General features: G+C 25.3%; 6 protein-coding genes across 6 annotated transcripts in view; 3 read left to right on the forward strand and 3 right to left on the reverse strand.

The window, feature by feature from the left end:
- Nucleotides 1–351: 351 nt before the first annotated feature.
- Nucleotides 352–1,020, forward strand: Phum_PHUM293040 (uncharacterized protein; the record flags this gene model as incomplete). The annotated part of the gene is made up of 3 exons (XM_002427017.1): nucleotides 352–428; nucleotides 528–697; nucleotides 782–1,020. The coding sequence occupies 3 exons, from the start codon at nucleotides 352–354 to the stop codon at nucleotides 1,018–1,020; spliced, it is 486 nt and encodes a 161-aa protein (XP_002427062.1).
- A 747-nt stretch (nucleotides 1,021–1,767) lies between these two features.
- Nucleotides 1,768–4,788, reverse strand: Phum_PHUM293050 (uncharacterized protein; the record flags this gene model as incomplete). Its single annotated transcript, XM_002427018.1, has 7 exons — nucleotides 1,768–1,881; nucleotides 1,982–3,073; nucleotides 3,149–3,433; nucleotides 3,550–3,824; nucleotides 3,922–4,097; nucleotides 4,316–4,401; nucleotides 4,747–4,788. The coding sequence occupies 7 exons, from the start codon at nucleotides 4,786–4,788 to the stop codon at nucleotides 1,768–1,770; spliced, it is 2,070 nt and encodes a 689-aa protein (XP_002427063.1).
- A 592-nt stretch (nucleotides 4,789–5,380) lies between these two features.
- Phum_PHUM293060 (Ataxin-10, putative) lies at nucleotides 5,381–6,631 on the forward strand (the record flags this gene model as incomplete). The annotated part of the gene is made up of 2 exons (XM_002427019.1): nucleotides 5,381–5,995; nucleotides 6,032–6,631. 2 exons carry the CDS (start codon nucleotides 5,381–5,383, stop codon nucleotides 6,629–6,631), a joined length of 1,215 nt encoding a protein of 404 aa, XP_002427064.1.
- Nucleotides 6,632–7,146: 515 nt separating this feature from the next.
- Nucleotides 7,147–9,935, reverse strand: Phum_PHUM293070 (Sporulation protein kinase pit1, putative; the record flags this gene model as incomplete). The annotated part of the gene is made up of 11 exons (XM_002427020.1): nucleotides 7,147–7,222; nucleotides 7,397–7,493; nucleotides 7,574–7,695; nucleotides 7,779–7,937; nucleotides 8,034–8,148; nucleotides 8,238–8,686; nucleotides 8,748–8,923; nucleotides 9,011–9,182; nucleotides 9,250–9,416; nucleotides 9,500–9,667; nucleotides 9,780–9,935. 11 exons carry the CDS (start codon nucleotides 9,933–9,935, stop codon nucleotides 7,147–7,149), a joined length of 1,857 nt encoding a protein of 618 aa, XP_002427065.1.
- A 2,129-nt stretch (nucleotides 9,936–12,064) lies between these two features.
- On the reverse strand, nucleotides 12,065–13,622 carry Phum_PHUM293080 (Ribonucleoside-diphosphate reductase M2 subunit, putative; the record flags this gene model as incomplete). The annotated part of the gene is made up of 5 exons (XM_002427021.1): nucleotides 12,065–12,295; nucleotides 12,375–12,603; nucleotides 12,676–12,911; nucleotides 13,114–13,257; nucleotides 13,548–13,622. 5 exons carry the CDS (start codon nucleotides 13,620–13,622, stop codon nucleotides 12,065–12,067), a joined length of 915 nt encoding a protein of 304 aa, XP_002427066.1.
- Nucleotides 13,623–14,257: 635 nt separating this feature from the next.
- Nucleotides 14,258–18,746, forward strand: part of Phum_PHUM293090 (uncharacterized protein) — a gene marked incomplete at both ends in the record, with an annotated part of 6,197 nt that continues 1,708 nt past the window's right edge. Inside the window, 14 exons of the mRNA XM_002427022.1 lie at nucleotides 14,258–14,334; nucleotides 14,446–14,525; nucleotides 14,619–14,734; nucleotides 14,849–15,093; nucleotides 15,393–15,486; nucleotides 15,768–15,974; nucleotides 16,055–16,210; nucleotides 16,290–16,557; nucleotides 16,625–16,786; nucleotides 16,936–17,096; nucleotides 17,204–17,717; nucleotides 17,809–18,049; nucleotides 18,130–18,294; nucleotides 18,365–18,708. Of these exons, the coding sequence (XP_002427067.1) occupies nucleotides 14,258–14,334; nucleotides 14,446–14,525; nucleotides 14,619–14,734; nucleotides 14,849–15,093; nucleotides 15,393–15,486; nucleotides 15,768–15,974; nucleotides 16,055–16,210; nucleotides 16,290–16,557; nucleotides 16,625–16,786; nucleotides 16,936–17,096; nucleotides 17,204–17,717; nucleotides 17,809–18,049; nucleotides 18,130–18,294; nucleotides 18,365–18,708 (2,830 nt within the window). The remainder of the gene's footprint in view (nucleotides 14,335–14,445; nucleotides 14,526–14,618; nucleotides 14,735–14,848; nucleotides 15,094–15,392; nucleotides 15,487–15,767; nucleotides 15,975–16,054; nucleotides 16,211–16,289; nucleotides 16,558–16,624; nucleotides 16,787–16,935; nucleotides 17,097–17,203; nucleotides 17,718–17,808; nucleotides 18,050–18,129; nucleotides 18,295–18,364; nucleotides 18,709–18,746) is intronic.

Genomic DNA, 18,746 nt, shown 5'->3' on the forward strand with positions numbered 1-18,746 from the left:
ATCTATCTATTTGTTGTTGTATATATTTATAATTTATTTTATTCGTGAACGAAATATTTACTATTAAATATAATTTTTTAACTTGACAATCAAAAAAAAAAGGCAATAAAGTAATCATTTTATTTGTTCATTTTATATTAAAAATGTTAATTATTAACGAATTTTGGGAATTATGTTTTATTAAAGTCATACTTTTAACAAATCCGGTTTAAAAAAAATAATAATAATAATCCAGCACGATTAAAGAGTTAATAATTTTTTTTTTTTAAGCAGTTATTTATGAATATTTTATTAAAAATTAATATAATTAATTTATCAAAATAATTTTTTTTAAATAAAAAAAAAAAAACAATGGTAAAATCTTTACAATTTTGGACAACGTTTCTTATTTCATCATTTTTCTTTATGTTACAAGGTACGTTTTTAAAGTCAGATTTTAAAAAAAAAAAAAAAACAGTTTTTTAAATATAAATTAATTATTAATAAAAAGTGCCGGTGAACAATGAATTTAAAATTGTTTTAAAAAGTTACTGTATAAATTGCTATACCTGCTCTTCAATAAATGGAAGTAATGTTTACTGTGAAGATCCAATAAATACACATTTATCAGAATATACGGAAAAATGTATGGTACCGAAAAAAAATCACGTTGGTTTATTTCCAGCTAATTTTTGCATTAAAATAACCGGAGTAAATAGTAAGTAAATTTAAAAAAAAAAAAAATTGTCCTCGTCATAATTCACGGCCATTATTATAGATAAATTTTTCTGTAATTTTTTAGTGGAAACCAACGAAAGAATGATTATTCGTGCTTGCGTTATGAAAACAATGGATTCACAATGTGGCATGTTTAAATATCAAGATCAAGCAATGAATGGTTGTGTATTGACTTGCGATTATAATGGTTGTAATAAATCACAAAAAATTAATTCATCATCAACAAGTGCTTTTCTAATACTATTTTTTATTATTATTATTATTAAAAATGTTAATTTTTTTATTTTCTTAAATGTTTTATAAAAAAAAAAAAATCCTAACATTTAAAAAAAATTGTGAAAAGTTTTAAATATTATTATTATTTTTTTTTTTAGATTAATGTTACTAAAAAAAAAAAAATGTGCTTTAAATCAAAGGTTGATAAAAAGTAAATAAATTTGTTATTTAAAACATTTAGTGTGACTGTTATTTAAATTTTATTTATTATATATATATTATACAATAGATACATTTAAAAAAAAATAATTTTATTTTAATGTGAAAGACATTATCTTTATATTTATATATATTAAAAAGTAAAATACTTTTTTCTTTATTACAACTTAATAGTGATTAAATTAAGGTCATATATTATTTATATTTAATATTTTTTACATGAAAAAAAAAAATTAAGTAACAACAACAATAACTTTTAGAAATATAATAATATTCTAATAAAAATTTTTTTAATTACAGTGTGTGGGTGTGTGTGTGTGCAATCTTGAATTCAATGTCAGAAATAAAAAGCAATCAATCATTTTTTTTTATTTTTACAATCATTAATTACAAGTATCTAATTCAAAACCATTCACTATGACTTGATCAAACAAGTATTTTTTTTTTTTTTAATTATTTAAAAAAATAAAGATTTGATAAATATAATTTTCGATTTGGGTTGCTACGTATTTATGCAAGGTTTTTTTTTAATAAAATCAAACACCAAATAAATAAATAAAATGTCATCTTACTTTTTAGAGATTCCTTAAATCGTGAACACCCATCTTACAATTTTTATTTGTTGGGTAATCTTCTGTTGATGGGTTGCCTTTGTCTAACCATAAATGATTGTCCTGAACTCAATCCGGCAAGTCTTTGATCTACGGATTCTCTTTGCTTTTGACTTGCCTGAAAGTATGAAAAAAAAAAAAAAAAACAAAAATTATTCTTTTATAAATGAAAAAATATAATAAATTCGCGAAAGTAAAATTTAATTATTTAAACTTACCATACGATAAAAATTTGTTATTAAAAATTTATGTTCGGTGTTGAAATTTTTATTTATTTCCTCTATTTTCTCAAGTCTTTGAATCAAATTATTTTTTTCTATTAGTTGGTTTTTTAAAGCCGTTAATTCAAGATTTTGCTTGGGATCGAACGAAGCCACAACCGTTTTAGCTTTTTCAACGCATTTCTTATATCGCTCTTCCAAACTTTGTATTTCCGCTTCCTTTCTCGAAAGCGTATCTTTTAAATGAACATTTTTCCTGCTGGCTTCCTCTATACTTTCTTCCTGTTGCTCAATTTTTTGTTTTTGATTTTCGTGTTCCAAAGTTAAATTTCTACTAAAAGCTTGAAGAGCCATCAATTCTTTTCTTAATGATAATGTATCCGAATTTGCATCTGCGGGTCGCTCCGCTTGAAGTTCTTCGATTTGACTTTCTAACTTGAGTATTCTTTGGTTAGCAAGTCTATTCTCAGACGTTAGGGTTTGAACTTGCTGTTTTGCATCTTCGAGTAATGCCTGAACGATGGGCAACTGTTCGTTACCAGAGCCTTCTTGTTTTAATTTTAACATCTTGTTTTCCATCATTAATCTCGCTAATTTTTCTTTTATTTCCGGAGGCAACATTTCTTCGATTCCCGTCTCGCCATACCTTGGATCTGAGTGAACAGAAAGTGCTCCTCCGGCTGGCATTGTCGACAATTGAGTGCATTTTAATTCTTCATTAGTTTCTTTCAAACAGTCCCTTTCGACAATTAAGTGTTCTTTCTCTCTAGTTAATGCAAGAATTTTTTCTTGTCCTTTTTTAACTTCAAATTCAAATTTATCAGCTCTTTTAGTTTCTTCTGAAAGTTTTTGGTGTAATTCTGCAACCTGTTTTTTATACATTTCTACCTGTGGCTTCCACGTTCCATTTTTTTTTACTTCTTCTTCTAGTTCTAAATTGTGTTGCATATAACTTGTATTTTTTTCTTCTAAAATTTTAACTTGTCTTTTAAGGTCACTTAATTCTTCTAATTTTCTTTTATAAGATTCTATTGTGGATTCATATTTTCCAACCTTATCTGCAGTTTCTCTTAAAATATCTATTTCATCCTAAATTAAATAAAAAAACACTGATTTACAACTCTATAAGCAAAGCATTATTAATTCTAATCATCTTTTACTAACTTTTAAATGCCTGGCCTCATCTGCATGAACTTGAAGTTCTTCAACTTTATTCTGCAGTTCGACTAAATCACATTCTTGAGCTTCTACTCTAAGGCGCAAATCATCTCGTGACGTTTCAACTCTAAAAATTTCTTCTTTTAAGGCATCAAAATCTTTTTTTAAAGTATTATATTTACTTCCTGCTACTAAAGAGGAATTTAATGGATTATCTACTTCCTGAAGTCTTTCTTGTAATTTTTTGTTTTCTTGAAGTATATTAGCTTTTTCTTCTTGTAAGAAACTGACCTAATAAATGTAATTTATCTTTTTACTTTTTTTTTCAAATCAATTTGATAAAATTATTAGAATTTATTTAATTTTTAATTATCGATAAAAATTTTCTTATAAAATTTCATTTTTACCTGCATATCCAATTCGTGACATCTTTGTTTCATTTGATTCCTTTCCTCCACAGCTTTATTTATGTCTATCATAAGTCTTTGAATTTGAGCATCTTCACTACTCACTGCAACCCCCCCATTTTCAAGTTCTTGAATTGACTGCATTATAACTTGCTGTACACTTTCTTCCATTCCCATAATAATAGTAATATAATCTTGCTTATGAGAACAATTTACAGCACAACCCAAAATTAATTGTAATAATCTTCCCAGCTCTTCTCTATTACATTTTTCGGCTAATTAATAATTTTGAATTGTAAAAAAAAAATTTGAATAAATAACATTTATTAAGAATAAACCCTTAATTTGGAGTATTCATTTTACAATACATACCAATTTGATTGATGTCTGGCTTCTTAAAGTCGAGTAATTGTTGATTTAAACATTCTTGATAATAATCAACAATAGCCTCAACAATTTTTTTCAAATTACTAGCTTTCAATCTCCAATTTGATATGACATCTGCCTTGATTTTTGAAGTGAATGCATCAGAAAACCATTCAGGAGCTCTAAAATAAATAAATTTTTATTTATTTCTTAAACACAACAATAAATACTTAACATTTAGAAAAAGGAGATTAATTATTTATAAATAAAAAAAAAGAAAGTGCTCATATTGCACATATCCAGCAATAAAAATTACACTTTTTAAAAAATTCTTTTTTAAGCATTTATTACATTAATCTAAAATTATTACACTCTTTTAAAAAAAAGAATTTTAACTTACATTTGAGCAAGAGCTTGTGCCATTGCAACCCCATCACTTATATCTTCAGCTGTTCTATGAGGTGCTTCCAATTCAAAAGTTTGTAACTGTAAAATACATGAATTAATTTTATAATATGCAATATATGATTTAAAATTTTCTGGTTATACAAATTTCAGTCTAAATTTAAATCACTTAAACGTTAATCAGAAATAAATGTAAAAGTAAAAGCCATTCCAATTTAAGTGCAAAAATTAAAGACTTCAAAGTTTGTATTTAGTTTCACTATTTTTTTACTTGACTGCTACAATACATATATAGGTCAGATTTAGGTTCTAAGTAACTTCTTATATAACACAAGGAAATTTAAAATTTGTGGCAAATAACAAAATATAACTTATTCTTACAAAACAATTTGCTTTATATCACATTTTTTACATCTAGTCACTTACCCATTTTATTAAGCTACCACACAAGTCTTGAGTTTTATCCATTTTGATTTTATTCCAAGACAAAGTAGTTTTGATTCATGGTATTTTAACCACGATAAACTTAGCGTGTCATTAGAATATTCATGAATCATTTTCTAACATTGGCCAACATAAAAATTAAGATTTTATTATTATTTTTTATTTTATTTTAGTATACAATCATTATAAATTATTTTATGTACTTATTAATAATTAAATTTAATTAAAAATTATATTATAATTTATTATAAAAATTTATAAATAAATTTTTTTTTTTTAATAAAATTATAATTTAATCAAAACTGAATAATAAAATTTTTTTTTCCCAAAATTTTTTTCTGTATCATGATATAAATGTAATATTTATTAAATATTTTCAGTAAAATATTACAACCTTTTTCATCTTTTCTGTTATATTTTTTCTGTTTTTTAAAATTTTACCAAATTAAATTCAGATTTACAAAACTTTTAAAATTGCCGCCTAAAATTGTCGTCTGCTAAAAAATACTTAAATAAATACTTATGCATTATACGTATGTCATTGTATGTATTAGTGAAAAATTAAACAAATTCTTTGTGTGAAATTATCGAATGTATTATATTTTATAATTGCTTCATGGAATTATCAATAGAAACTATATGCAATTTTTCAAAAAACTCTAATTATGTTAAACTTGATGATGTTATTAATGCTTTTAGACAATTAAGAAATTTATGTGCCAAAGGTGTAGAGTACCAGAATGCCATATCAAAAAACTCACAAATTATTGAAAATACTAAAAATTTACTTTTGGAAATTAGTTTGAGCAAAACCATCGAAGAAAAATTAAATTTATGTCTTATAGTCGGTTTACAGTTTTTAGGCAACTTACTGGTAAATAATAAAAGTAATCAATTAAAAATTTGGTCTTCTTGTCAAGATTTACTAACAAGTTGTTTAATCCTTGACAATGTTAAAATTCAGCACTGCTCTCTAATGATTATGTACAATATTTTTTTGGGTAATCCAAGCTGTATATGTAATCTCTCACACCCCTATGTTACAATTTTTGATTTGGCAGTTAGAGAAAACTCTTCTGAATATTCAGTATTTATTTTGGACCTTTTTATCACAAACATAAAATATCTAGAAAGATTTTATAACCAATTAAAAACTGAATACAAATGTTTAATTTTAGAAGAAATCCAAAGGCTAGTAAAAGAAAAATTATTATCAACTGAAAACTTAAATGTAATTAAATTTTTTTCTGATGATTTTTCATTAAAGTCTAACTGGATTTTAAATGTAGCTGAAAAAAAAGAAGATACCAATTATTTAATAAGAGAAATATTAAAGTTATTTGAATTGCTGATTTGCTTTTCTTCTGATGATGAAAAATGTTTAAAAGTTCTTCAAAAAGAAACTTCTTTTTTTATTAACTGTGTAACACTATTAAAAGCTGTACATGCTTTAAAAAAAGAAAATGAAAATAATTTTAAAATGAAATGCAAATTATCAGATCTTGACAATTTGGATGAAAAATGTTCAGATAATCCTGTATTTGGATTTAAGGCTGATTTGATTAGAATAATTGGTAATATGTGTTGGAAAAATTCAAAATTACAAGACATTATTAACGAATTAGAAGGTATACAAATAATTTTAGACTGTTGTATTATTGATAGTAATAATCCTTTTATAACTCAGTGGAGTATACTAGCAATTCACAATATTTGTGAGAATAACTTGAAAAATCAAAAAGTTATAGGTCTTATGTCAAAACAAGGTATAATTGATATTAATCAATTAAAGGAATCTGGTCTGATATTAGATTCCAATGCAGGTGGTGATTCCATATGTTTAGCTCCGCTTAAAATAAATGATTGAAACAGTTTATGTAAATATTTTTTTATTTCAAATTTTTTATGACAATGAAATATTTATGATAAGTAATATTTATAATATTTATTAAATTTTATTTAATAATGTGTTAAAGTATTATTTTTGTCGATTTAATTTTTTATTTTGAAATAATGCTGAATTCACTATTAAAATTTTACAAAAATTTAATATTGAAATACGAAAAAAAAATTAAAATTTAACATAAATATATTTTTGAATGTGTATATATAAATTGTACTATAATAAATAATTATATATAAATAATATTGTTATAATGGCTATTTTATTTTATAAATTTTTAACTTTTGTTTACATTTTAAAAATATATGTATTTCGTATAAAAATTCTTATGTAAGTTATTTTAAAAATACATATATATGCTTATTATTTAAAGCAATTTATAGATAATATATTTAAATAATAAGCAATAATAATAACATTTAAATAACATATTTAATAATAATATATTTTAATGGCTATGAAAAGCATGACTTGTGCTTCTAAGCTTGTCTTAGCTCTTCTTCGGCAAAGGAAGTGTTAATGTGAATTGTGAGGAAGTATACATATGAATAATTACTAGATATAATTTCATTATTGTCTTTGTTCACATTCTTATTTTCAGCATTCAGGATTCTTATAATAAATTTTATAATTCATTTTAGATATCTATAAATAGAAAATATTTTTTAGAAATTACATTATGGTCAAAAAAATTGTAGGGAATATAAAAAATTTGACAATTATTCTTACTTGGCGGCCCAATCTATTCTTCTTTGTGGTCCAGCATTGGCTTTTGTACCTCCTACTGCTGCTCTAACCGGTAATCCAGAACCACCTATTTTTATGGCTGTCAAAAAGAAAACAAACTTATTTTGGCTTTTGAACTTCATTTTTAGAAATTGAATTTAAATTGTTTGAAATTAATACCTTCATATGGTAATCTTTGATATGTTTTTACAACATAAGGTTCTAAATCATGTTTCTGAATGCTTCCAAGTTGTCCCCACGTTTGTGTATCTGTTTCACTGTTTAAAATATTTTCATTTTTTCTAAAATAAAAGTAAACGTTCTGAAAAAATTATAATAAAGGCACATTTCGTAATGCAAACTTTAAAAAACTTTATCACCGTACCTTGAAATATTAGTACTTTGACCAGCAATATACCTGGCTAAACTTAAGTAATGTTCCTTAGCATTAATTTTTCTTTTACTTGACAACAACCATTTCCCGCTATTCTCTCTTTTTAAAATATTATTTTGAAGTTTAGAAGAATTAAGTGGAATTTGTTTACTTTAATAAGAAGAATATAATTTTTAATACTAAAATATATAATTTTTTAATCCTCGGAAATTGTACTTACAAATTCAAAACAAAAAATTAATTTACCTTAAAATGGCGGCATCTATTTCATTTTTAGGATTGCTTAAAAAGGTTTTTTTTTTTGAATTATTTGAAATATTATCGCTGAAATTATTTGGCCTACTAGTTAAATATTTAGAAACTGAAAAGTTGTTTCTTTTTTCATATGTTGGTTGTTTAAGTTTTTATAACTATTTTTAATTGGTTCGTTAACATTATAAACGGGATTACTTAAATTGTGCGACCCGGGATGATTGTCAAATAACAAATTCATTGGTTTAAAAGGTGTTTTAAGAATAGGTTTTTCATTTTTTGTGTATTCTTTTAATTCAGAAGTGTTAAATAATTTGTCCACGTTTGTGCTGATATTACTTCTTGTGTTAACTACAGTATTAGAATTTCCAGTCACAATATCACATTTAGTAATTTTACTTGCTGGAGCTTCATCAATATCAGGTGAGGATAGGAAAATTTTGGGGGTTTTTGGTAATTTATCTGGTAAAAAAGTAAAATTTGAAAAATTTTTAGTGGTTTTATGTTCCTCCCTACGTATATCTGGATATCTATTTATGGCGCTTTTTATATAATTAGTATTGACACCTTGACTGTTTGAAGTTGCATCTATTGAAATACTTTGAGAATTATTTCCTAATATTTGACCAGTTTGAAAATATGGATACCTAAAACAAAAGATTTTTTTAGTTTATTATTATTATAAAAATTAAAGATGAGATTTATTACCTTAAGGATTGCTGCGCTGTTGGCCTTTTTCCTGGACACCAATTTAACATATCTTCTATTAAAGTGATTCCTTCTTTTCCTGCTCCAGTAACCACCGAGCTTAGGGGGATTTTTGAAAATTTAGGAAATTTAAAATTCATTGCACTAGCCAAAACATAGCCTTCTGGCCATTCTTTCTGTAAAATATGTTTATATTGGTAATTCAAATTTATAAGCATAAAATTTCCATACCTAATATGACAAATACAGGTAAAATGCCTTACTCTATCGGGAGTTCCTAAAATAGAACAAATTTTAAACATTTCATCAATTTCACTACTTCCCGGAAATAGTGGTCTAAAAGTATATAATTCGGCAGTGATGCACCCAACAGCCCAAATATCTATCGGACTTCCATAGGTAGTTGAGTGAAGTAGTACTTCTGGAGCTCTGTACCTAAAGAAATATTATCCGGAAAAATGTGGGAATTAATTACATAATTTTAAGTAAATTATTAATTTACCATCTTGTTGAAACGTAATCTGTGTAAGGTGGTCTCGAACGTATTTCTCTAGCAAGACCAAAATCGGCTATTTTAACTAATTCGGGACCACAACACAATAAGTTTTCGGGTTTCATATCTCTATGAAAAAACCCATTTCTATGCATAAACGCCAATCCTTGTAAAATCTATTTTTAAAAAAAACCGTTTAGCGTTAGTTATTTTAAATAAATAAATTAACAAAATAAAATAAATTATATTGCAACAGTACTTGAAAAACAATATTGCGAATCACAGGCTCTGGAAATAATCTTCCACGGTCTTTCATAAGCTGATATAAATTTGCTTGCATATATTCAAAAACAAAATAAAGTGTATCATTTTCTCTAATAACTTCTTTTAATTTAACAACATTGGCATGACTCAATTTCTTTAAGGACTGCAAAAAAAAAAAAAAAAAAAAAAAAAACATTTTCAATTTAAAAAAATAGCAGTTGTCTGGTAATCTGTGATTATCAATAATAATAATAATAAATAATTAAATGACAGACTTTCACTTCTCTTAAATTCATAGCTTCATCCCAAGAATAATATTTTCTTTTCATTTTTTTTATTGCAACTTTTTCACCGGTGTCAACACGTTGCCCCAAAACCACTGATCCATATGTACCATCACCAAGTTGATTTAAAGTTATGTATCTATTCATTTTAAATATTTATATCACTTCCTAATGTAAATATAACTTAATGATAATCTGTAAGTCAAAATGCAGTAATTAAATGTTAAATTTTTTTTTTTTGTTTAAGAGATTACAGATTGTTTCAAGTAAAACAACAAATGTAAAATATTCATATAAAAAAAATACTATGCGTTGTTTATTATTTTAAAAAACATTCCAATTGAAAATTTAAAAAATTTCTCTAATTAAAACTTAGCGAGAAGTAGGTGTTATAAATTTTTTTTTTTATTGATTTTAATACCATTCCACACCGTTATTGATAAATTTTTTAATAACGGAATAAATTATTTTAAAAAAAGTTCTGATTCCGTGAAAAATGCAACACTGTTAAACCGTTAAAACAACCACCTTAAATGATATTTAATGTTAAATATTTTATGTAAACGTTCATTTATAATTAAGGGAACTATTCAACTTAGAAAATGAATCATCAATTATTATTATATTGCACCTTTAAGATATTCTCGCCATTAATCAAAATATATTAAATTAATTTATTTTTTATAAAATTTTATGAAATTAGTCAAATGTTCATTTAAATACGAAAAAAAATTAAACTTAAATTGGTAATTTAAAAAAATTGACCTTCAGTTAATTTTAATTAATAAATACTAATTTTTTACTTACTCATTTTTCCAATTTTAAAAAATTATCTTTTTTTAACGAGAATTTAACGAGAATTCAAAATCGGCCGCCATATTAGAAAAAATTTTTTACATAATTTTAATTTAATTTTTATTCAAAAAAAATATTATTTTTCAAAACATTCAGGTAAATTTTATTCATTCAAATTATTTTTTATATCTTACTCATTCCTTTTTTACTTTTTTTTTTTAAATTTTAATGCCGAAAAGTTAACACACGAATAAGTTAAAAGATTTTGTTACGCAAAGAATTAAAAAATTTTCAAAAAATTTAAATAAACCACTTAAAAAATAAATATTTAAAAAATTATTCTTTAAAACTTTAACCTTTTTAACTTGAATCTCACTATTGTTATAAATGGTGAAAATATTGATCGATATACATTTGCGTGACCTGCCGCATAAAAAGGGATGAAGATTTATTATTAACCTACTTAGGAGATTATTTAAAAAAGGTGATTGGTAAAAAAAAAAAAAAAAAAAAAAATGGACTCCACTGGTTTGATTATTTTGATAAATTTTCGAGGTGATTTTTTTACTTTTATTTATGTTACCCTCATTACCCGAAATTTTTGAAAAAATTAATTTTAAATACTTACCAAAAATAATTAAAAAAATTTAATCGAATTAAGTAAAAATATAATTTCGGTAATTATTTTTTGAAACAAATAAAAGTTAAGAAAATTAAAACTTCAAAACTACTCTATTACAAAAAAAAGGATTATTAAAAAAAAAAAAAAAACAAACGTTATTAATTATAATTTAATCAATCTTTATTAATCATAAATAAATTTTTAAAAAAAATTTAAAGCAAAAAAAAAAACACTACATAAATTTAATAATAATACTGAAATAACTATAAAATATTACACTTTTAAAAAAAATATATATATAATATATAATTATCAAATCTTATATTTTTGATTATACTAATAAAAAGTATATTAAATATAATCTTGTTATTAAATATCTATCTTTAAAAGAAAAAAAATGCTCATGTTTAATTAATTAAGTCAAAATAATAAAAAAATTTTAATAAAATAAAAAAAAACTTTCATTAATAAACTTGAAATTTTTTATAAAAATTTTCTGTCTTACGGTAAAAAAAAAAAAAATAAAAACTACATTATTGTCTTTATCAGTTATAATTGTTTTAAATAAGGTAAAATAATTATGAATGTTTATAATAATAATCATTATGTAAAAAAAAAAAAAATAATAAAAATATATTTTATCTAAAAATCAGCATCCAAAGTAAAAACGTTATCTTCTTTATTAGCCAAAACTCCGCATTTTTGATATTCTCCAACTTTTTTTTCAAAAAAATTAGTTTTTCCTTCCAATGATATATATTCCATAAAATCAAAAGGATTTTCCGAATTGTAAATCTAAATAATGTATAATTAAATTAGATATAAATAAAAAAAAAACTAAAATCAACAACAGTTTAAATTAAATTCTTACTTTTTTGCAACCGAGTTCTACCAAAAGACGATCTGCTACGAATTCAATATACTTTTTCATTAACGAACAATTCATACCAATCAAATTTACAGGAAGTGCTTCTGTTAAAAATTCTTGTTCAATAGCAACAGCATCTTTTATTATGTCGCAAATCTCGTCTTCAGTCGGTTTTTGAACAACATACTTAAACATTAAACAAGCAAAATCACAGTGTAAACCCTGAAAAAAGAAAAAAAAATTTATTAATAAAATAGTAAATACATATTTCTAACAGTAGAAAAATAAATATATTATTTACTTCATCTCTTGAGATTAATTCATTACTAAATGTCAAACCAGGCATCAGTCCTCTCTTTTTTAACCAAAATATAGCAGCAAAAGAACCGGAAAAGAAAATTCCTTCGACAGCTGCAAATGCAACAACTCGTTCAGCAAAAGTAGCCGTTTTATGACTTATCCATTTTAATGCCCAATCAGCTTTTTTTTTGACACATGGCATTGTTTCAATAGCATTAAAAAGAAAGTGTCTGTAAAAAAATTTGAAATAAAATAAAATATTCAAATAAATAGTTGTTGAAAAATAAATTTTATCAAATTACTTTTCAGTGGGATTCTTAATGTAAGTGTCTATTAACAAGCTGTACATTTCAGAGTGAACATTTTCCATTGCTATTTGAAAACCGTAAAAACATCTTGCTTCTGAAACTTGAACTTCTTGACTAAATCTTTCAACCAAATTTTCATTTACTATACCATCAGATGCAGCAAAAAATGCCAAAACATGAGAGATAAAATGCCTTTCAGAAGGCTTTAATCTTTCCCAGTGTTCCAGATCCTAAAAATAAATTCAGAATTATACTATAAATAAATGAATGTTAAAAATTATTAAAAAACGAAAAGATGTAACTTTAATTTCATTAAAGAGATAGCACTGAGAACCCCTAAAACATGTTTTTAAGAATTTTAATCAAAGTCAGATTAATGTTAAATATTGAGCTTATAAAAAAGTTAATTATTATTTTCGATAATGATTTTACCTTGGACAAATCCACTTCCTCTACTGTCCAAAAAGAAGCTTCAGCTTTTTTATACATGTGCCAAATATCAGGAAATTCAATAGGGAAAATCACAAACCGTTTTATGTTCTCTTTCAATAATGGTTCAATTTCTTTGTTAAAGACCTTTTTATTAATATTTTCTTTATTTGAATCTTTTAAAAAGGATATATTATCTTTATCACCGTTTTGGTAATTTTGTCCTTTTTGCGCCTAAAAATTTTTTTTTACAAAATTAATAAAAATAAATTTTTTTCTAAATATAATTTTACCAAAATTAAAACTCTAAATAAAAATTAAACTTTTTATAGTATCATTATATTATATAAATCCTCCTTTTCTTTCTACTACTAAATGCTAAAGCAAAATTAACCTGAAACTTTTTAGTTCATTAATTTTTTTACAATTAGACTTACTCGAGAATCATTTACGTTTATATTTTGAAATTCCTTTAAAACATGCCCATCAACATCACCAAATTTTCTTGACATCATGGTAAGATTACAAAATAAATTGTAAAATAATAATAAAATAAGCAACCTGTGACCAGTGTAAGAGATTAGAGAGTATTTCGCGCCTTTTTACGACACAGGTGTTATAAAAAGGATCCTTTGTCTGAGTTTCCATTTTAAAAATGGCGGAATGGGTACAAAAAGAAAATATAATTCGGCGTTAAGCCTTATCAATGACTACAAATTTTTATACAAGGCAATGTTATAGGAATTTATTAATTTTCTGTAAAGTAACCTGTAACGCAATCTAAAGTAAGTAATTTTTGTTTTTTTTTTAGAAAAATTTTAAAGCTAGTATAAGGTCGCTTTACATTTGTTAACTTTACTTCTTCTTTTTTGGGCGTAATTTTTAAAAAAATCCTTTCAGAATTTGGTTTCAGTAAATTTTAAATTATAGTAAATGGTACTATGAAGTATAACTGAAACCTGCTAAAGTCGACGGCATATAGTAAAAGAAAGTAGAATTAAGGCATTTTCTAATCCATGTGAGGCTTACGTCTAACGAAATAAAAATAAAAAATAAAAGAATATAATTAGAAATATTACACCTGGTTGATGTAAATTTTTTTTGTACTGTTGTTTTTTCAGTAAACAGGTATGGACCTAAAATTGAAATGAGCGAGTTGCAAGCCACAGTAGAGTTTTCCATTGAACTTCACAAGTTTTACAATGTTGATTTATTTCAAAGGGGGCAAGTATTATTTTTTGTTCAAATTATTCTTTTCAGAAAATTAAAATACATATTAAATAATAATTAATAATTTTAATAACTGTTTGTTTTAAATTCAATTTTAAATTGCAGATTTTACCAAATTCGCACAAATTTAAAAGTTTCTCCAAAATTGTCTGTGAAAATTGAAGTTAATTTAGCTAAAAATCTAGGTATTTAATACATTTATGCGTTTTTTTTTCTTTAAATTTTTTAATCTGTTTACACTTTCAAAAAAATCAAATTAATAAAAAAAATTTTTTCAGTTGGATCTGAACAGATCTTTTCACCTTTTGTTGACAATGGCTGTGGCGTCAGTAGAGTTTTTCAAATTTTATATAGAAACCAAGAAATTTTATTAGACAATGTTATTTTATTTAGGGTTCATATTTTAGTGGACAGCCATAAGGCGAGTAATTTTATTGTTTAAATTTAAATAATCAACAGCATAAATAAAGGTGTCTGTGTTAAGGTAAAATTATTTTTAAAATTTCAGATTGAAGAAATTCTTGAAAAAGCCGATTTTTCTCTTAACGTTGAATTATGGTTTACCGAGCAGCCTTATTTATTTTGTCAACAAAATGGAACTTCATGTGTTTCAATAAGAACTTTAAAATTTCATTTTTCACCTATTAAAGGCTTACATTATCATTTGCCTGTTCTGTTTGACTATTTTCATCTAGCTGCAGTCACCATTACCATTCATGCGATTCTTATTGCTTTGCATCAACCCTACATCAAGTAAGTAAAAAGAATGTAAACTTCATTTTTGATTTTTTTAAAATTACACTATTCAAAATTTTTTATTAAAATTTTTTTTGCACTGTATGTCTTAAAGGAAAAGTATTCTGCATTATATGCAAAGCTGGTAAGATATTTTTAAAATTAATAATAACTTTAAAGTTATTTAAATGTAATAATAATGTTACTATTAAGCCTTTGCTCACTCAAAAAAAAAAAATTGAAAAATTGAAAGATTTTTCACTTTTTCAAAAAAAAAAAAAGAAATTAGTACTAAATTTTTAAATGTTAAATTTCAGCACTCCTCGCAGCTCCAAGCCTCTATTTGGCACATCATATCGTTTACACACTCATTACCCACAATCAATGGACACATTATTTTTTGGATCCATGGTATGTATTACTAAATTAATAAAAACTTATGAGATTGAAATTTGTGTATACATTACTTACATTTTATATTATTTGCCCTATTATGATTTTATTTTATTAAGTGTTTTTTGTTTTATTTATTTTAATTATCAAGCATTTACCAACAAATTCATCCTTTTTTATTAAAATATACACCAGTTGTCCTTATTTTTTTTTGTTATCTTTCAAAAGGTGGAAGTCAAAATTTATTGTTTCATTATGCATGTGAGTTTATACTGTAAAAAAATAATTGATCTATGCAGAATGGAGCAAAATGCGTATCTTCAGGGGCTAGATTGTCTCACGCGCGTCGCATTCATCAGGAAGTATGTAGCATTTTATTGACAACTTACGATACTCTACAAACTCAATTACAAGAATACATGAAACTGTTACCAACATGGCAGCAATTCAAACTCGAAACCAGCGACTGTGTGAAGCGCTTAAATAATTTGAGCGAAAATGCAAAAGTAAATTAAAAACTTATGTTTTGAATTTTGTAAAGGTTTTAAAAATATTGTGAATTTATTTGCGTACGTTTCCTTTTTAGTTAATAGAAGCTGAAGATGATTTTATAACAGTTGCCAATAGCGATATTGCTCAACTGTGTGCTGAAAATATTATTCTTTGGCAGCAATTTTTAGATGCTTTTACATGCAAAGTTCCAATACTTCAATATTTGGCTAAATATCATCATCAGCTAAGAGTAATTAATTTTGTGTTTTTTTAAACAATAAATCATTGATCCTTTTGAAATGTTGCATTCAATTCACATTAAATTTTAGGTAAAAAGATTTGCGGAAGCATTTTTCGTCGTTGACAATCCTAGACAATCTGCTTCTGGTTGTTACGATGCCAATTATCAGAGCTACCTTGCCGTGTCGGAAACTGTTCGAAGGTCTAGATATTTAGCTTCTCTTCCACCACTTCCCGTTACTTGCTCAGAGCTTGATGGCGATATAGCTACAATGCCAATTATTTTTGAAGATCAATATCAGGATGTTGCAGAATTTGCAAGAAGGCGCAATGGTACATCAAAAAGCCTGGAAAACGGTAAGATGGTTAAATTGTATAGATTACATTCTTTGAAAATTTTATTTCAAATAGTGAATTTTTTTAGAAAGCGATATTGTACCTCAATGTTCCGTCAAACAAGAAGACTGTAGCTGCGGTATTGTAGCCATATTAGAGTCTAGATCGCAAAATAGTTCTAATCACCTAAAGTTATCCAATCAACGAAGTTTAAATTTTCAAAAATTAAACACTCATGTTTCTTTAAAAAGTTTAAAGGTAATTTAATGTTACATATTTAATTTACTATTTTATTTTATTACTTTTTATTTATTTATTTTAATTATTTTATTATTTTTTATTCATTAATGTAATTCCTAAAAAATAAAAATTTTTTTTTTTTTTTTTTTTAGGTTTCAGAAAGTACCATTGATAAGGAAAATATTGTTAAAGCTACTTTAACAATAGGTTCTTGTTTTAAAGAAAAAGAAATGATGACTAACATATCTACTATGTTATTAAGGTATAACGATGAAAAAAACAGTAAAACCGGAGCGACGGATTCATATAAAACTTTTCCCGTACGTCAAAAACATAGCAAATCTTTGGACCAATTAAAAAATACGGGAATTTATACCAGCCAAGTGCCAACTTCTTCTAAAAGCATACCCGTTCTACTTCTTCTCAGATGCCTTATAACGTTCCCAATACCTCTTCGAAAATTTCCAATAAGGATTGTTGGTCTTCAGAAACAACTTCAAGTAAAAACTCCAAAGAAAAAGCAAACAACAATTGTAAAGTAAATTTTGGAGCTAGTAAAAAATTGGAACAAAGTTTAAGCGCACCCTTTAGTTTAAGTGAATATCCAAGTGTGCAAAATAATTGTGGTTATACTCTAATCGGAAGTCTAAAACATTCGGAAAGTACTTTATCTATGCCAAATGCCCGTGGGATTCACGCCGAAATAATAAACAATAATTTGAAATGTTTTTTGGGTAACTGCAGTGAATCTATGCCTAATCTAATTCAGTCCCCAAACGATTCTCCAAAAAATTTTGGATTAATTACATCTCGATTCAGTCATAAAAGATATTTGGAAAACAAAGATATACTAGCTTTGTATGAAATAAACGATTCAACCATTATTGAAGAATCTGCAGATGATCCCGGCTCAGTTTTAGAAATAAAGCCATCGAAATTTGGTGAATACTATATTAATACTAAATTATTACTTTTTTTGAAAATAATTTTAACTCTTTTCTCTTAATATTAACTTTATCAATCTCACTCGAGCTTCAGGTCAATTTCTATCGTCTCCTCTTTCTTCCGTAAGCGACGAATTAACATCCGAACAAAGTGGATGGGTCTCAAATTCGTCTAGACATTCATCAGAAACTCATTCTTCAAGTGGTGCTCTAAGTCCGGATGCAGCCTTAAATGGAAAAGAACTTCCCGATTATTCTACTCTACAATTGCAAAAAATAAACAGTAGTCCCTTGGAACCCATTTTGGATGGAGAAGTTCTTTTGGAAAAGTAAGACTTCCGTTAAAAACTTTGTGAGATGAACAATTTAGAATTAAAATTTTAAATTTATGATTTGCGTTTGTTTTCAGATTGGAAAAATTAGCTGTTCGGTGTGAAAAATCAAACAAACAAAACACCGATTCATGTTATGACGATTTTCGCGTTTCTCCTCCCCACCAATTTCGGGATGCTCCATCTCCTCCCGAACATTTCAGAGATTCTCCCGGAACTACATTAAATATTGAAAAGCACAGGTAATGAATATATTATTAATTAAGAGTCGAGATAAAAGAATTCTTCAGACTATTATTTTATTGTTTACAGTAAAGATTCAGTCGACAATCTTTTATACCATTTATACGATTTTGATTTTGAAAAAAAATCAAAAACGAAATTTGAATTGAAAAAGAAAAACTTGAAGAGTTCTTTAGAAAATTTATCGTTTGATATTTTCAAAGAACCGTATAAAAAACGAGAAGGATCCAGTGGGAAGAAAGTTAAAAAGAAAGGAAAAGGAAAAAAAGTAAAAGTAACGAGCGATGAGGGTTTTGACGAATTAGAAAGTAAATACAACGACAGCGACACCAGCACTACAGAATCGCAATCTTCAACCCGAAAAATAAACGACAAATCCAAATTAGTATACAAATTTAAAAATCCTTTCCAAGGTTATTTATTTAAAGAAGATATTGAAACCTTACAAAAA

Source organism: Pediculus humanus, genomic scaffold (assembly GCF_000006295.1).
Source record: "Pediculus humanus corporis 1103172107677 genomic scaffold, whole genome shotgun sequence".
NCBI lineage: Eukaryota > Metazoa > Arthropoda > Insecta > Psocodea > Pediculidae > Pediculus > Pediculus humanus.